Here is a 17,390-nt window from a genome sequence, read left to right on the forward strand (position 1 = left end):
CCCTTTAAGTTCAAATCTGAAAATTTTGCAGGGATCTGCTCTGCTGATGTAAAATCTTTAGCAGCTCGCCTTTTAGGCTTCTGTAGCTGACCTCTGACCTCTTTGTGGACGAGGTGGAGGTCAGCATAGGATTCTCTTTCATGCACCAATAAAGAATTCTTCTTCCTCGTCTGCTGACATTGCAGACTGTACTCTCCATCTGTATGGGGTGTGCAAGTTCCCTCTGCTATGTTCATTCACACTCTGCAGATTCTTCCTATATGTTTGCCCCGGGCAGTTGTGGTGCTCTGCTCTGTGACGTGTTGTCAGTTCAGATCTCTGTATGACCCACTGCACCAGTTACCTGCTCTGCAAACATTGGATTGTCAGCTCATTTGAGCGCTGTCTTGTTTATACTGTATTAGCCTGTTTTTAGTGTTGAATTTTCAAGGACAACGTTTATGTGTAAAGTATTAATCACAGTAAACCACACAGGTATCACTGACTCTCAATTCTGTTATGTGACAGACTATTTCAAAGGTTGAAAACCTGCTACTGGTTCAAGAATTCTGCTGACATAAGATTACTGACAGTAAAATTAAAATGAGCTGAGTCACTGGAGCACATAGCTAAATTTCTGACTGTAATCAGCCGCCTTATTTCCTGTCTCCATGAGGCTTTAACAGCTCCAGTGCAAGGAATGCAAACACACCTGTCAATGCAAGGGGGCGGACTCAGAGGAGGGCTAGGTGTGCTGTCAGTGGTTTTAACGTGGCATTAGGCCTCACACACTCGCAGAGAATCACTGAAGGAGAGGATGTGCCTGAGGAGAGTCTGTTTAACTCACAGGAGCTGTGAGTATTGAGAGGATGAGAACGAAAAGTTGGTGAGAAGAGGAAAAAGGAAAAGAGACGGAGCAGCCATGGCGTGGAGGAGCCCCCTGGCTGTGGTCAGGGATGCTCTGAGAGGTAAGAGGGCGAGGGAGAAGGAGCTCCGCAGCTTGGTGTCCAACCTGCCTTATGAGGGGCTGGAGAAGGCAAAGCAACCCAACCGCTTCTTCCCCAGCAACGCCATCAAGACCACCAAATACACCGTCCTCCTCTTCATCCCTATGAACCTATTTGAGCAGTTTCACCGTCTGGCCAACATCTACTTTGTGGGCCTGGCTATTCTGAACTTTGTCCCTGTAGTGAATGCCTTCCAGCCCGAGGTAGCTCTGATCCCCATCTGCATCATCCTGTCTCTGACGGCCCTGAAGGACGCCTGGGAGGACTTCAGGAGGTACCAGTCGGACAAGAAGCTCAACAACACACCGTGCTTTATCTACAGCAGGTAAATCATCATCACAACAGTGTCCTGAATATGGTGTGGTGCCACATGCATGATGTGGCACTCATGGTGCATGAACGGCACCTCCACATCTGTGCTTGTGATTCTTATCAGCCAGCGTGTTGATGTCTGCGCGAGTGTGTAGATCTGTGCGATTGTGTGTGTGTGTTTTACCTCCTCTGCGTTTCAGCTCCCCGTGGGAATGTTTGACTTAGAAATAGAAAATGTGTGGGAGATTATTCCTCTTTTGAAGAGCTGCACAACAATATCTCTCACCATCACATTGTGCACATTTGATGAAATCCTCATCTGGGTGTTGCATCAGCAAAGACAGTAAGGTTAGCGGTTATCTATTTTTGAATTACTGGTGAAAAATGAATAATTCACAAAGGGGGGATAAACACTGTCATTTTCAGCCCTTTCACTGCTGGGATTTTGGAGTAGAGTGGGAGGAGGCCATGTGTATTTCCTCTGGATATGATGTGAGACTGGAGACACCCCTGATGATGAATCCTCACAGATTTCATTAAGCAGCAGTTGCTTGCTTTGAAAGTTCCCAACAAGGGTCAGCAGGGATGTTGGGAAATGTAGCCTCAGATAGGGGGAAAAGCCTGCACCGTGTGTGTGTGTGTTTGTGTGTGTTTGTGTGTTTATGTGTGATTTGTGTGTTTATGTGTTTGTGTGTTTATGTGTGATTGTGTGTTTATGTGTGATTGCGTGCGTGTGGTGATAGGGTCCAGGTGGCCTGAAGTGCAGACTCCAGACGCAGCATTTCGGACACTTCAGAGAACACGCAAGTCCCTCTGGGCCCCTAGCGGACACTAGTCGTCTCTGCCTCAAGCAATCAGACAAACAGCAGTTGAGTCATGGTGAGCGGGCGCTTGTGGGCTCTCGTGGGCTCTCGGGGTCTCTTGAGGCTCGCTGGGTGGGGGTGCTAAAGCTTCATTTTGGGTTTGTAAAGATTAGAACAAAATCGATTTCGTGGGATTTCCTTGAAGTATACAAATGTTTCCAGAGGAAGCTCAAGAATAAATTTTAGGCTTCCACACAGTCTTTCACACCCCGTTCTCTCTCTTTATCCATGTGGCACAACAAGGAAACCAATTTAAACACACATTAAGAAAGAGCGCTCTTAAATCTGCTACTCATCCTTGGAAGTGTGGAATGCAGTCGGATGAAAGGGATAAAACTTTAGTTCATCAGACTTTCTCAGACACACGTCCTCATCATTTCAGGCCATCGCCTATCACCCACATGTTGTTTTCACAGAGGTGTGAAGTGTGTGTTTGAGCATAATGTATGGTGTACCTTATCTTCAGGGTCATCCCATCTATCTCGCCTCAATCTCAAACTCTTGTCACTCCACCTGAGTTCAAACGCACCGAACATGAATCACGGCAGCTGTTATTGATGCCATTTTAAATGCTTATTACTTGTTACTACATTCTTAAACATGTCTAGTTTTATTGTCTGCTCAATCCAGAGCATAAAAACCGGTCACCACACCTCACAGGCTGCTCCTGTCTGTTGTTTAAAAAGTACTCAGAGTTCATTTCGTCCACACACAATGTATGAATGTGACTCACATGACATGTTCATCTTCAAACTAAACAGTTTTATCGATGTAAAATACCATTTCATCTCTGAAGAACAGATTTACCTGCAAAATACCACATATTCTTAGGTTTTATCACAAAGGCACATTAGGAAGCCAAATTCACAAGAGAGACAAAAAATTATTTTTTATCACTTTAAAGATCAGACGTGATTTCAGCTTAGTGCAGTCAGAAAATAATGATTCAGTGGTAGAATTTGATGATTAGACAGAGAGAGACATTGTTTGGTGATGAACGAGAAATATTTCAGGTAAAAGTTTTGGGATGTAAAAATGACAATGCACTATTTAACAGAGGTTATGTAATGACTCAGGGCAGTTACCAGGCAACCACAGCAAAGACATTTTTGCACTTCACTTTTTTTATGGATTAATATTAATTCATATTACATGTTAATTTGTGAATTTTAGAGGAGCTGGTAAGTGGATTTTGTTACCATTGGACAGAGCCAGGCTAGCTGTTTCCCTCTGTTTCCAGTCTTTGTGCTAAGCTAAGCTAACCAGCTCTTGCCTGTAGTTTCATATCTAACTTATACACATCCGAGTGGTATTTATCTGAAAATCTAACACTCGCTCAAGAAAGCAAATAAGTGTATTTCCCAAAATGTGAAACTATTCTTTTAAAACAGTTCAGGATGACAGGATGAACAGTTCAGGAAATTTAAAAGCTTTCTGATCATGTCTGGGATGTAACCGACTTCTTGATGTGACAACAAACAATGGAAACGGGCCTCCTCTAACCGGAATCTGTCAATTAGGCTGCCTGACGTATAGAAAATGTACATACAGGTTTTTACTGACAGGAGGGAGAACATTCACGCAATCGTTGTTTAAGTATAATCTAAACACAACATACTAAAAATACACAACCCACCCCCCTTGGCTTTGTTTAGGGAAAGGTGTGGTGTTATGTGGCAGCCACCCGATCAGGTCCTACATGCAGGGCAGCATACTTGCAGCTTTCTGTCACTGGTGGTTAGCCAGCTTGACGTGCAGGTTCAAACCAAAAAGCATGTGCTGTGGGAACAGCCTTAGCTCGTGATATACAGTGTAATGTGTCTTACTGATTTTTTATTCCTTTGCTTGTTTTGTTTATTCCCTGACTTAAGCAGTTGCTGGAGTCTAAATTTTATTTGATTGCGTAAACATAGACAAAATACACCCATGATGCAAATATTATGGTCTATAAATGTGACAAAAATCAATATAAAAGTCACTCGACTAGTGAAAGACAAGTGTCCCTGAAAAGACTGTCTGTAATAACTGTTGGTACCTGACATCTTTGATTCTAGGAAAGAGAAACAGTTTATGGAGAGGAGATGGAAGGATGTACGAGTGGGAGATTTTGTGAAAGTGGTTTGCAATGAGATCGTCCCTGCAGACCTCCTGCTCCTGCACACGTCGGACCCCAACGGTGTTTGTCACATTGAGACGGCCAACCTGGACGGAGAGACCAACCTGAAGCAGAGGAGGGTGGTGCCTGGCCTCTGCATCTCGGTGAGGAATGTGTACTACGTCTTAGTTTCATGTCTTCTTTGACCACTCGGTGCTGCCTCACCATTGTCTTCCTCTTTGGGACTGACATTTAACACACTTTAAGAGAACAACTGTGACGTGTTCGGGCATCACTTACAGTAACTGCAGATCATTATGTGATGTCAGAGTGAAAAACATACCTGTTCGTTTACATACCTTAAATGATTATTCTGGGACCACATTGTTTCCTGCATGAAATAATCATTATGTCACTGGGTTTGGGGTTAAGTTATATGTGAAAAGTTTCTGTGCGTCCTGTTGTGACTTTATGCATCTTCTAACTTCCCAGGATCCTGATTTTGAACCTGAGAGCTTCAACAGCATCGTAGTGTGCGAAAAGCCCAACAACAATCTGAATCATTTCAAGTGTTTTGTGTGAGTATCAAATTCACAGATCACATGGATTCTCCAAACACTTTCTTTGAGCCTTTCAGAGCAGCAGAGTAAAACTAATTCCAACCAACTGGCTGCACTTTCTGATGCTACCGGAGGTATTATTGGGGCTGTAATAGACTATAATCGATTTCCTCAGGCACCACAGGTCTTACAGTTGGCCTACCCATGCTGTCCAGGTATGGCCGTAAAGTAGGAGAATTGCTAATGGGGTATATGTAAGAAGTAATGAATACCTAACAAGATCTGACAGTATAAAGGAGGTTTCTCACTTTCTTCTGCTGTAGAGAGAAACCCGAGAAGGAGAAGGTGGGCACTGGAATTGAGAGTCTGCTGCTTCGAGGCTGCACAGTGAGAAACACGGACCACGCTGTTGGCTTTGTGGTGTATGCAGGTATATTCTCTGGGTTTTTTGTTTTTTTCAGATGTTTCACTGTTAGAACTTTGAGCTTTTAGTGATTTAGTCTGGACTATAGAAATGAGGAGGTCATGGATCCAAATTTTCCCACCACGTTCCCACCATGTTTTAAGATATGAGAATCAGTTTTCCCCCTGGTGTTCACTGATCACATGAAGTGCCTGTTGGTAACTGAATCAGCACCTTCTGATCCTGCATTGAAGGCCATGAAACCAAGTCCATGCTCAACAACAAGGGGCCGCGGTACAAGCGCAGCAAACTGGAGCGGAAGCTGAACAGAGACGTCATCTTCTGCGTCATTCTCCTCGTCGTCATGTGTCTCATTGGAGCAGTAGGTCAGTGATGAAGTGCATAACTTAGCCATAAAGCCAATACAGTGGTTCATGATTAATGCTTTTACATTTATGAGGGGACATTGGATAGTGTCACTTTGGCCACAGATCAAAACACTTAACAGAAAAAAAGGGAGGAGACAGGGGAAGGTGCGGTGCCAAAAATAGCTTTCCTCCCTGCTCGTCGGTCGGTGTGATTAATCCTCTCTGTCCTCACACATGCAGGTCACTTCTTATGGCTGCAGGCGCTGCCCGGTGTGCCCCCTTACCTGGTCACTAACAGCCTGGGTCACCTGGACAGTCCCAGCCTGTCTGGCTTGTACATGTTCTTCACCATGATCATCCTGCTCCAGGTGGAGGAGTCTGACTGTGTGTGTGTGTGTGTGTGTGTGTGAGAGAGAGAGAGAGAGAGAGAGTGAGAGAGAGAGAGAGAGAGAGAGAGAGAGAGAGAGAGAGTCTTCGGGAGTGTTGGGAGTGTGTTTTTTATTCATTTGAAAACCATTAAATTACTCCTCTCTCCTTCCATCTCTTCTCTGAATTACTTCCCCTCTCTTTTCTTGTCTTCCTTCCTCTCATCTTTCAATTTGTTTCTTTTACATCCATTATTTCCTGTTATTCCATCACCTCGTCTCCTCTCCTTCCTCCAACCACATCCTTCTCTGTCTCCTTTCCTCTCCAGATCCTGATTCCTATCTCCCTATACGTGTCCATTGAGCTGGTGAAGATCGGTCAGATCTTCTTCATCACTAATGACGTTGATCTGTACGACGAGGAGACAGACAGCCGCATGCAGTGTAAAGCCCTGAACATCACGGAGGACCTGGGACAGATTGAATACATCTTCTCAGACAAGACTGGCACCCTCACTGAGAACAAGATGGTGTTTCGGCGATGCTCCATCATGGGCACCGAGTACCCACACAAAGAGAACGGTAAACCTTCACGCTGACATGTTGTATATAACCAAAAATGAGAAGCTGACGTACCTTTAACCGCTTTTCATATAATACAATAATCCGTTTTCAACTTATATATTATTTTCATTCCTCTTTTTCTTTTATTCCTCTTTATTTGTATTATGGATCTATTTACCCTGGCTCAGCTGAATTCTCTTTTAAATGAATCTTCCCAAGGTTCATTTATTTTGTCTCACTGAAGGGTTTTTCAGGAGTCTTTCCTTCCACCTGGGTAACGCCGTCTAATCTAGGTCTTTAAAGTCCTTTGACACTGCATCTGTGGTTCAGGGCTCTGCATTTAAACTTGATTTGACCTGACATGCAGGACGTATACAGTGCATATTGTATCACCATGGTTTTGGGGATTTTTGCAGCCATCCGCCTAGCTGTCCTTGACGAACCAGAGTCAGAGGAGGAGGTCATCTTCAACCAGCGGCCACGACCCCCCCGGACTGGATGGTCCCTGGATACTGAGGACACCAACCCTGAAGACATGCAACATCACCATGGCAGCCGACGCAAGAGCAGGGTCTCAGGAAACGCCCAGAGCGATGTGGCCTTCAGCAGTCCGCTGGTAAGATGATCGCTCAGTCAGGAAGAAGAAAAGGCAGATATTTAATTCAGAGTCGGGTATGGTTATGGCTTTACTTGTCTCGATGTTAATAGGCTGTCAACACAGGGTCGCTGGGCAAACCAACCATGGGCAAAATGGTCGTCAGCATCTCACTTGATGGCTCATGAGCCAGAAAGAACTTATCAACGTGGAAGTAAAAACATCTCTAAACTACTGTTTAAATTAAACAATAATTCTGTGGATTAAGTTTGTATCATCATTTTATGAGTAGATAAAATCAGTTTATCAAAATACAAAACAAACTTTTAACCCTTCATCAGTTTCAGAATAAGGGGGGGGTCTTCCTTTATATTTCATGTATGAATTCACACTTTGAGAACCTAAAGTTATATTTGTTTACCCAAATCTCACCCTTCCTTGTGTCAAAAGGCCTCATGGTCCCAGTCCCTGCTGCAGATGGCCAAGCTGTTAGGTGTCAGTGATGAGCACGTCCATTTTGGCTCAGAGTTGCCCCTGTGTCTGTGACGGGACATATGGTCACGCTGGGCACCATTTGGCACAGACCACTGATGCCACATAAACTGTAAACGTGCACTATAGATTAGTCATTCTCGTCTTGGTATACAGTGGCTCTGAGTCTATTTTTATCCACAGGGCAAAGAGCAGAGGCCTGGAGAAACAGGCTGGGACAGAAAAAGCCTGCAAGGCAGCACAGTGCCCATCTTTAGCTTTCCTCATGCTGTGTCTAACAGAGCAGAATGTGTGTATGAATGAAAACTTCCTCCCTTCCTTCCTTCTGTCCTTCCTGTAATCTTTCCTCGTATGTACACAAACAAAAACTACAGGAAATGGTTAAAAGCATCAAATCAGTGAAAGCTGAATCTAAGCAAGAAATTGTTTATCAACCTGAGCTTTAAATTAACATACTGATTAACTTTTACTCCAACAGGAAACTGAGGTGATTCCAGACAGGAAGCTGCTTCAGCAGATTAGCAGGGCAGAGTGTGGTGGTGGCGGCGGCTGGCTGATAGATCCCTACCTGGACTTTTTTGTGGCTCTCGCCATTTGCAACACTGTGGTGGTTTCCATGGCAACAGCTCAGAGACGGAGGGTGAGCGCTCTGTTTGCTGTGAGTGTGGATATGATGTGGAGATGAAAGGCACAGTCAGCAGAGAAAAGATGGACGAAGGATTTGTTTTTGTGAAATTCCCAATGTGCAAACTTAGAAAACAATGACAAACTTTTTTTTTATTTAAAAAACATTGTGAAGAATTTAGCTGGCTTATTCATTATTTCATGATTTTTGTAGATCTGTAAACCCACTGTCCAGGAATTTAGCTGTAGTGCTACAATGAAATTCAATCAACAACAATAAAATTAAAATTCTTTTAATTAACCTCAAATAATTAGTTGAGTTTTTACAGTTTTCTTAAACCGTTTAGCTTAAAGTTTCTCCTCTTTCATCAGTGGTCTGTGCTAATTTTCTTTCATCTTTAAAGCCCCTGTTGTAAAGGTTCTGAGTCTGAGACAAAATTAACCACATGGTAAAGGGAGATTTGCAGGGGCAGTCAGGGTAGCCTTTATTAATTTGAGCACTGGCTGCTCCTGACTGTGCTGTTCTGAGGTCTGGCAGATGGGAGAGATCTGCGTGCTTTTCCCTTGAGTTTGTAATTAAAGGTAAAAGCACAAAAAGAAACAGAGTGGAAATAGATGACAAAGTTGTTTTTGAGAGGTTTGGTGTGTTGTCAGTAGATGTGTGTATGGGCAAAATGTCTGTATAAAACCATTATATGACATACAAATTCCTGTTTCAGGTCAGTTGGTTTTCGAGCTCCTGCCACACGAATAACCCCCTGGATACTGTATCCACCCTGGTGAAAAAGGTTGGCTCTCTCCGCCATATTTTCACCTCCTGGCAGCGCAAACCAAAGCGAAATCGTGCCTTCTCAGGGGAATCAGTTATAGAGGAGGACCGTTGTAATCCTTCTGTAAAAATGGAGAGGATAGGAGACACCAGTGGGCTCCAAACATGTTCGCTCCATGTTCCATCCAAGTGCAACAAGCCTGCAGTAACCTCAGGTAATCTGAGCTATGAGGCAGAGAGTCCAGACGAGGCCGCCTTGGTGCACGCGGCCAAGGCATATGGCTTCACTCTGCTGGCCCGCACCCCTGACAGTGTGACTGTGAGGCTCCCATCAGGAAAGGACCTGGTGTTTGAGGTGCTGGACACCTTAGCTTTTGACTCCAACAGGAAGAGAATGTCTGTTTTGGTGCGACACCCCATCACCGGGGAGTATGTGCTGTACTCTAAAGGTGCAGACTTTGCCATCATGGAACTACTTGGTACACCGTACGCAGGTATGTGCAGGTGAAAGTACATTTACACACATTTATTATACATTTTTTATATTATTTAGATGTATTAGTCAATGCTGAGACACCGTGGGTCACTTCATGATTCAAACTATATAAATACGTTTGTGTTGTATTGTTTCCAGAGCACCTCAGTGGGAGACAGAAGAATATAGCAGCTGATACTCAGCATCACGTCGACTGCTATGCTAAGGAGGGACTACGGACACTTTGCTTCACAAAGAAGGTGCACAATCAGATACATTAACATTTTCTGCCATCATCTCTCTCTACAGTGAGAGCTCTATTCAGTCTTTTGTCTGCATGTGCTGCAGGTTTTGAGTGACAAACAGTATGAAAGGTGGACAGTGAACAGGCAGAGAGCTCTGACTGCTATAGACAACAGAGAGGAGCGCATCATGGACACTGCTGTGCAGCTGGAGACAAATCTCTCCCTGCTAGGTGACATACATCAGCCCAACACACATCATTCATAAGAAACACTTGGAAACATACTGTATGTGTGCGTGACAAGCTCAGTGTGGGACTTTGGATATGTGTCCTCCTGCAGGAGCCACAGGCATCGAGGACCGTCTCCAGGAGAGCGTCCCAGACACCATCATGGCACTGCGGGAGGCAGGGATCCAGGTGTGGGTGCTGACTGGTGACAAGCCGGAGACAGCTGTCAACATTGGCTATGCCTGCAGGCTACTGGAAGAGGAGGACCTGGTGATTAACATGAGCTGCAAAAACAAGGTAAGGAGGCCCCTGTCTGCCTCACTGAAGGTTGTCTGGCTGATTCAGAACTGCTTTTCCCAACTGCTTGATGTGAAATGATAAATGTTAGAGTCTCTGATACATTTCTTACAATTAGACTACAGTCAGCTTTAGTTTTAGTAAATCAAACATGAAATAAACTGATGAATCAAATAATCGTTTTTGTGCTACTGCTCCGAGTCATTCAGGGGTAGTAGTGTTTAATTCAGCAAGTTAATTTAATGGGGTGTGTTAAAGCTGATGATAAGTTGGTAGCTACTTTTTTGCAAATGGCGCAAAATATAAAACAAATAATAATGGACAGAGAGTGAGAAACTGACAAGAAGAAGGATCATCATGTCGGATCGAACGGGTCTAACACTGGCAAAACGTCACTTCCTAACTTAAATTACAGGTGAAAAAACAGTGAGCAAGTGAATTTAACAAATTAATGGATCAAAAAGTGGAAATAATAAAGAGCTGGAACATTAGCACCCAACAGCCAACACACGCTCAAACTGAACATTGGCCTTTTCAAACACATTAACGCAAGACGTGATTTATATTTCACATATTGCACTCAGCTTTTTCAGAGGACAGCATTTTTTTGATGGTCACTCAGGACAAGTCGTGACTTTTCCAAGAAGTTCAGGCGGTTTTAACTCGGAGCTTGTCTCTCCCTTCAATTTAAGTGGCCAAATTTTTGACCACTTTTACATTTTAACTAAAGGTCAAACCCTCACATTTCGATCTGAGAAAGATAAGGTGTCAGGTGTTGGGGGGGCCCTGCTTCTCTGAGGTCATTAAAGATCTGGTAGTGCAGGAATGAGCCCTTCATAACAACCTGACCATGTCTAATCATCCCCGGCCTCAAATTGGAAATTACCTCTCGGCTCTAACGGGTACATGGGGAGATTTCTGGAACAAAGGGGCTGCTGTGCTCCTCTCAGACGGGACTAGTCACTTATGATGAATGGAGTGAGCTACCCTCAACACAATACCTAATGCTTTCATATCTAATTACCAGTCTAATATTCAACCCTCAGAGGAAATAGCCCTTCTCTCATGATCAAGAGAGAAAGCATCTTGGTAATGAACTATTTTTACCACTGTAACCTGATGACCACCTGAGGGATGCACTCCCACAATCATCACCCTGCCACGCCTAACAAAATTTAGCCAGCATTAGATAGATTAGGTGAATTAAAAACAGGATGTGACCCAATTTTTTTCCCGTCTTGTCAGTTTTCCTTTTGGCGAAGAGGCAGGAGTTATTTACAGACAACAGTGATGAGTCTGATGGGATCAGAGCCTGGTAACTGCTTATAGTCAGACACCATGAACATGACTCAACAGCAGAGTCACGTCTTTTACAAGCACATACCATAATCTGCAGGGGAATGGTCCTTTAATGTTATTTCTATTTATTTCTGTGCATTTGCCTTTTTTTTATTATGAGAGGTGCATCCAAGACCTATATGTGTCCTCTTTTTATTTTGTGTTTTATTTTAGTAACTACAGACTACCTTCTGTCATGGGCCGTAAATAATGCCTTGTTATGTTTTGTCTCGTGTCTATGTTGTCTTATGGTTTCCTGTTTTATTTTGAAATTATTGCCTTTGTGTTTCTTGTCTCATTTTACTTCCTGCCTTTGTCTGCATTCCCGCCTTTGTGATTGTCTTCCCCGCCCTAATTGTTTCCACCTGTTTCCCCTTACCTGTTGTGTATATATAGTCTGTGTCTCCCCTTGTTCCGTGCCAGTTAGTCTTGTCCTCTGTCATATCTTGTCTTCGTATCTCTTGTCAGGTTTTGTTGTTCTTTGCATTTTGATCTTCCTTGTTTAGACTAGTGGCCTTGCCTTTGTTTCACCGTTTGTTCCTCGTAAGAGTGATTTTTGGTTTCCTAAATTGAGTGATTTTCTGTTCGTTTTGACTTTAGTTTTTTGAGCCTTTTTCCCCTTTTGGGTGATTATTATTTTGTCACTTTGTTTAATAAAGACTTTGCTTTTCTGAATTTTCGCTTTGGAGTTGTGCATTTGGGTTCAGTCCACGTTCAGTCCTGACACCTTCTGTGCATCAATCAATTAAATCAAACTTTCTAATAGGGCTGCAACAAACATTTTCATTTACTGATAAATCATTAATTGATGACTGACTGACCAAAAGTTCACAACCCAAAGTTTTTCAGTTTACAGTCACATGCAACCCAAAAAAACAGTAAATCTTCACTGAAACAAGCAAATGTTTGGTACTTTTTTCTTGAAAAATGACTTAAGTGATTGTTTTTTCATTCTTGCCAAATGATTTTCTGCAAGTGATTGTTGTAAAACGTCATGAACATGAAAACAATGCGATAAGTAAAATAAGCACATGTTGTTTTCCAGCTCACTTGTACGTCCATCCTGGACTGCACTCTGGAGGAGGTGAAAAGGTACAGCGAAGACCCTCGCAATGTGGATACAACTCCCGACATCTCTCTGGTGATCGACGGGCGCACCCTGACCATGGCTCTGTCATCAGACCTGCAGGACCGCTTCGTGGACCTGGCGAAGCGCTGCCGCTCTGTGCTCTGCTGCAGAGTTACACCCTTACAGAAGAGTGGAGTGGTGAAGGTGGTCCGGGAGAAACTCAATGTCATGACCCTGGCTGTTGGTAAGAAACTTGTGCAGAGCTATTCACATAATTCCAAATGCATTCACCTGGGACTTTTAATCTGACTCTTATGCAAGACATGACCAAAAGAAGACAGCTTTATAAATACAGTCAACTTTAAAATCTGTGTAAAGTTGAAGTGACAAAGAAATCAAGTCCTGCAAGTCTTTGTTTGACCTTAATTACCACACTAAATGTTATTCAGATATCACTTTAAGATTATAAATCACCCCTGAGAGGCTGTGGTGGGTAATTTTTTTCTGCATGACTTTATTTTGTGTTTCCCTGTGACTTTTTTTCCATCATGACATAATTTAGGCCAGTTTTCAACAACAACAACAACAAAAATCAATAAATTGATTAGCATTGTGTACTGCTGGGTGTTTAAAGATAATCTAATTCTTGGATACAATTGGCTTTGTTCTGAGTCTTGGTCAGAAACTGAAAATATACAGGTTTTTATGTAGAATATGTTTGAAAATAAAGGCAAAATATAAAAAAAAAATAGTGTTTTGCATAAAACTCATTAAATTTCCAAATAAGTGCATTTTGAAATATACATTTTCTATCATAACTGCTGTTAAACTGATAATCACTCTGTGGATTCAGGTGATGGTGCAAATGATGTCAACATGATCCAAGCTGCTGATATTGGCGTTGGGATCTCCGGTCAGGAGGGCATGCAGGTCTGAACTGAGGTCTTTCATTTTCAAAATGTTTTTTTTTTTTTCTTCTGTTACTCTCACTGTCCCAGACTCATCTTGACTCCTCTTTGTTGTCTGCAGGCTGTCATGGCGAGTGATTTCGCCATATCTCGCTTCAAACACCTGAAAAAGCTTCTCCTGGTTCATGGACACTGGTGCCACATGCGACTGGCCAACATGATCATTTACTTCTTCTATAAGAATGTGGTGAGTCTTGTTTCCACATCAGTGCTCTCTGCTGTCTGATTTAACATTTTTCCACCTAATCATGTACAGTTGAATGTGTTTCTCAGGCCTATGTGAACCTGCTGTTCTGGTATCAGTTCTTCTGCGGCTTCTCCGGCACCGCCATGATCGACTATTGGTTGATGATTTTCTTCAACCTCTTCTTCACCTCTGCGCCGCCCATCATGTTTGGGATAATGGACAAAGACGTTTCTGCAGAGATGTTGCTGGGTGTTCCTGAGCTGTACAGGACCGGGCAGGGTGCAGGGGTCAGCGACACTCCAAAACTACAGATCCACTTTTTTATTCTGAAAGAAAAAAATATCTGTTTTGTATAAGTTTGTAGAATTATGTGTGTGTTTTGTTTCAGGAATACAAGTTTTCTAAATTCTGGCTTTCCGTGCTCGATGCCTTCTATCAGAGTCTGGTGTGCTTCTTTATCCCATACTTGGTAAGAGTGAAACCTTTAAATCCTCTGTCTTTGATTACACATTGTACAAAGATGCATCTGAGTTATTTTACTCTCACTTATCTGCTTTCTGCCTAAAATTTGACAACATGTGTGTTTGTCCCTCAGGCTTACCAGGATTCAGACGTTGATATTTTTACCTTTGGAACTCCTTTGAACACAATTTCTCTATTTACCATCCTGCTGCATCTGTCAATAGAGATCAAAGCCTGGGTGAGTGCTGAGCTGATGGATATCTATTTCTAGATATAACGTATACCGCCAGTGAGCCACAACTCCTATCGTTTGAGTCAGTTTAGGGCTACTACAGTATAGCTGTTTATATAACATCTAGAAACTGGACCTGAGTTACATTATTCAGTTGGGTTTTGAAAGATATGCACCAAGAACAGACAATTAACAGATTTCTTTTTTACTGATGGGATTGTTACTGATGTATCTTATTGGTGCTTCATCCATCTGTCTTGCAGACAGTGGTTCACTGGGTAATCATGCTGGGCAGTGTAGTATTGTACTTCGTCGTGACACTGGTCTACAGCGCCACCTGCATCACCTGTAACCCTCCATCCAACCCTTACTGGATCCTTCAGAGCCAGATGGCCGACCCCATTTTCTACCTTATCTGCATCCTCGCCACCGTGGTGGCTCTGCTGCCCAGGTACGATCAGCGTTATCCTCCCCGTGTCTGAGGGGTAATAGTAATTTAACATGCTCTTGTCATCGTTAGCAGAATGTGGCCTTACTCCTGTTTTCCTTATTTTCTCCTCTCTTTTATCCCCTGTTATATGTACATTTAATGATTTTGAACAAGAAAAAACAGGAAAAATATCCTGTCAATAATTCTGACATTGACATATAACGTGGTGGGAGACTTTTTGTTTTTCGTAATCGATAGCAACAGTTAAAATACAGGGAGTTCACACATAGAGAGAGATACAGTAGGTGGATGACTTGTAATAAATGTTGCTGCTATATGTATCATCTTTATTGTAAGCATTAGACTGCCAGAACACCCCATACTGGGGGAAATCTTTAAACAGATATTATACTTAACTACTTTTAGAAAGGCAGGAATTAAATTGCCACCAGCCCACACAGCTCGGCTGTTAATTCACAGTCAAGATATTTAACGGAAATCTGCTGCACAACTATTTTTCTTCATAAGACAACCTATGAGAGAGCTCTCTGACAGAGAAAACATGTTCATCATCAGATGCCACAGTAGACCCTTTTAATCAGAGTATATGAAACCAGGGCTGTAACTAACAATTATTTTCTTCTTAAATCTTTTTTTTGTTGTTGTTTGTTTTTGTCCTTGTCTTAAAATGTCAGAATATAATAATGGTCACTGCAGTTTCCCAAAGCCAAAGGCAGTGACTTCAACAAAAGTTTGACAAATTTACTTGACTCAAACAATTCACTGATTAACTAATCAGTTAATCTAATTATTGTTTCCTCCTTACATGTAACATGAAATTAGAGTAGTCTGCACAACTTCACATAATCAGTCTGCAGTTTTTCTGTTTGAGATGGATATTCTAGTCCAGTGTTTCCCCAAGATAAATCTGAGGGGTCACAAGATAAATCAAGGGAAAAGAAAAACACTCTGTGTGACACAATTTAAGTTTTTATTTTTTTCTCTTATGTTAGTTTTTGTTTTGTTTTTTTGATAAAATGCTGGATACTTTAGCCCTTTCGGCCATTTAACATTCTTCAAATAAAACTAGCCAGGTGATAACCTCATAATTATATTACTTATGTATTATTTTGCAGTGTGCATTTGACTCATGCAGATCATAAACTGCAAACTGAAATAGCCAGGATTTTGTGATGCACAGACAGACTTGAGACTGATTTTGTAATTAAATAATGTTAATTGTGAAGGTCAGGAACAACTGCACCACCGCTCCATCTTCCTCTTGGTTGCTGAAAGTGCTGATATTTAGAGGGAATGCTCTGATTTACATCAAAGGCCTGCATATTTTTCACTGGCCTACTTTCTCACCACCACACTCTCTCCCCCAGGTACATGTTTCACGTGCTGAGGAACTCTATCGCCCCCTCCCCGCTTGTGCAAGCTAGGCATCTGGACCAGCTGGACCCCTCCTTAAGGGACCAGTGGATCAAGGAGTGGAGGAGCTTCAGGGGCGGAGGGCATGTCAAACGCTCCAGGCTGTCTACCCCACCCTCTCCCACCCTGGAGACCCCTGTGGACATTTATCCTCAGTCTCCCACCACCTCCGATATCACGGGGGAAGAATTCACACTGAATGTCATCACTGAAAACTCTAAGAGGCCTGTACACATGAGAAACAGAGATCCACTGGCAACTTGAAGAACAAAAGCAGCACTAAGATGATTTATTTATTCAGAAAATTGTAAATATTCTGAACTGGCTCATAAGTGGATACATCCCAGTGTAATGTCTCCTTTTCTGGGGGTGGGGGAGGTGGTCTTACATAAATGCAATCAGGGAGAGAAACAGTCTCTGACTTGTGACAAATCATCGATTGGGGTGATGAGTTCATTTTGTAATAAACTGCTTGACAAAAAGCATGTAGGTCCTCTCCTCCTCACACTCATCATAACAAGCTGCCAGCGCGAACACATAAGCCTGTTACTTTCCTGATGGGTTTTCGGAGCACGATGGTAACCCAATTAGTCATGCCACCCACCCCTCCAAAAAGTGGCACTTTTCCAGAACAAAATGCTTAGCTGGTTTAATATATTCCTCTCACCTAGATACCCTAAACAGTCACAATGCATCCCGTCACTGAGGCAAACGTGTGGTTCACAGACTTTCTTTAATTATTTGCTTGTACTGAAAAAAAAAAAGGTTTTTTAAATATGGGCTGGACCTGTGACTACTTTTGTGTATTTTTGTATATTGTTAAATTTGCTGTGGAAATACATGTAAAAACAATCAAATGTTTCCCCTAAGTGTGTTTCTAGCTTCATCTTATTTCAGATGCAGCATCAAACAAGCAAACAGATAATCAGAAAGAAAAGGTTTCTAAGCTACAAGGTCTGAAGCTTTTTTTTATGGAAATGGAGTGTGCACAAGCCGAATCCACTTGTAAAAAGGGCTGAGTTATCACTGG

General features: G+C 42.5%; 1 protein-coding gene across 2 annotated transcripts; it reads left to right on the forward strand.

The window, feature by feature from the left end:
- Positions 1-770: 770 nt before the first annotated feature.
- atp10b (ATPase phospholipid transporting 10B) lies at positions 771-17,184 on the forward strand. Of its 2 annotated transcripts, none has more exons than XM_041048510.1 (21): positions 771-1,311; positions 4,216-4,420; positions 4,749-4,834; positions 5,140-5,246; positions 5,474-5,605; positions 5,828-5,955; positions 6,282-6,534; positions 6,933-7,132; positions 8,082-8,261; positions 8,947-9,490; positions 9,631-9,731; positions 9,820-9,946; positions 10,056-10,240; positions 12,624-12,891; positions 13,501-13,577; positions 13,677-13,802; positions 13,889-14,089; positions 14,191-14,271; positions 14,398-14,502; positions 14,760-14,947; positions 16,315-17,184. In XM_041048510.1, the coding sequence occupies exons 1-21, from the start codon at positions 902-904 to the stop codon at positions 16,622-16,624; spliced, it is 4,014 nt and encodes a 1,337-aa protein (XP_040904444.1). In that variant the 5' UTR covers positions 771-901; the 3' UTR covers positions 16,625-17,184. The 2 variants fall into 2 exon arrangements, with proteins under 2 accessions (XP_040904444.1, XP_040904445.1); XM_041048511.1 differs by having other exon boundaries at positions 8,082-8,243.
- Positions 17,185-17,390: the final 206 nt, after the last annotated feature.

Source organism: Toxotes jaculatrix, chromosome 10, assembly GCF_017976425.1.
Source record: "Toxotes jaculatrix isolate fToxJac2 chromosome 10, fToxJac2.pri, whole genome shotgun sequence".
NCBI lineage: Eukaryota > Metazoa > Chordata > Actinopteri > Toxotidae > Toxotes > Toxotes jaculatrix.

Coding starts and splice junctions, on each gene's coding strand:
- atp10b (XM_041048510.1), top strand. CDS start 902: ATGGCGTGGAGGAGCCCCCTGGCTGTGGTCAGGGATGCTCTGAGAGGT. Junction 8,262..8,946: donor GGGTGAGCGCTCTGTTTGCT/GTGAGTGTGGAT, acceptor TTCCTGTTTCAG/GTCAGTTGGTTTTCGAGCTC. Junction 9,947..10,055: donor GACAAATCTCTCCCTGCTAG/GTGACATACATC, acceptor GTCCTCCTGCAG/GAGCCACAGGCATCGAGGAC.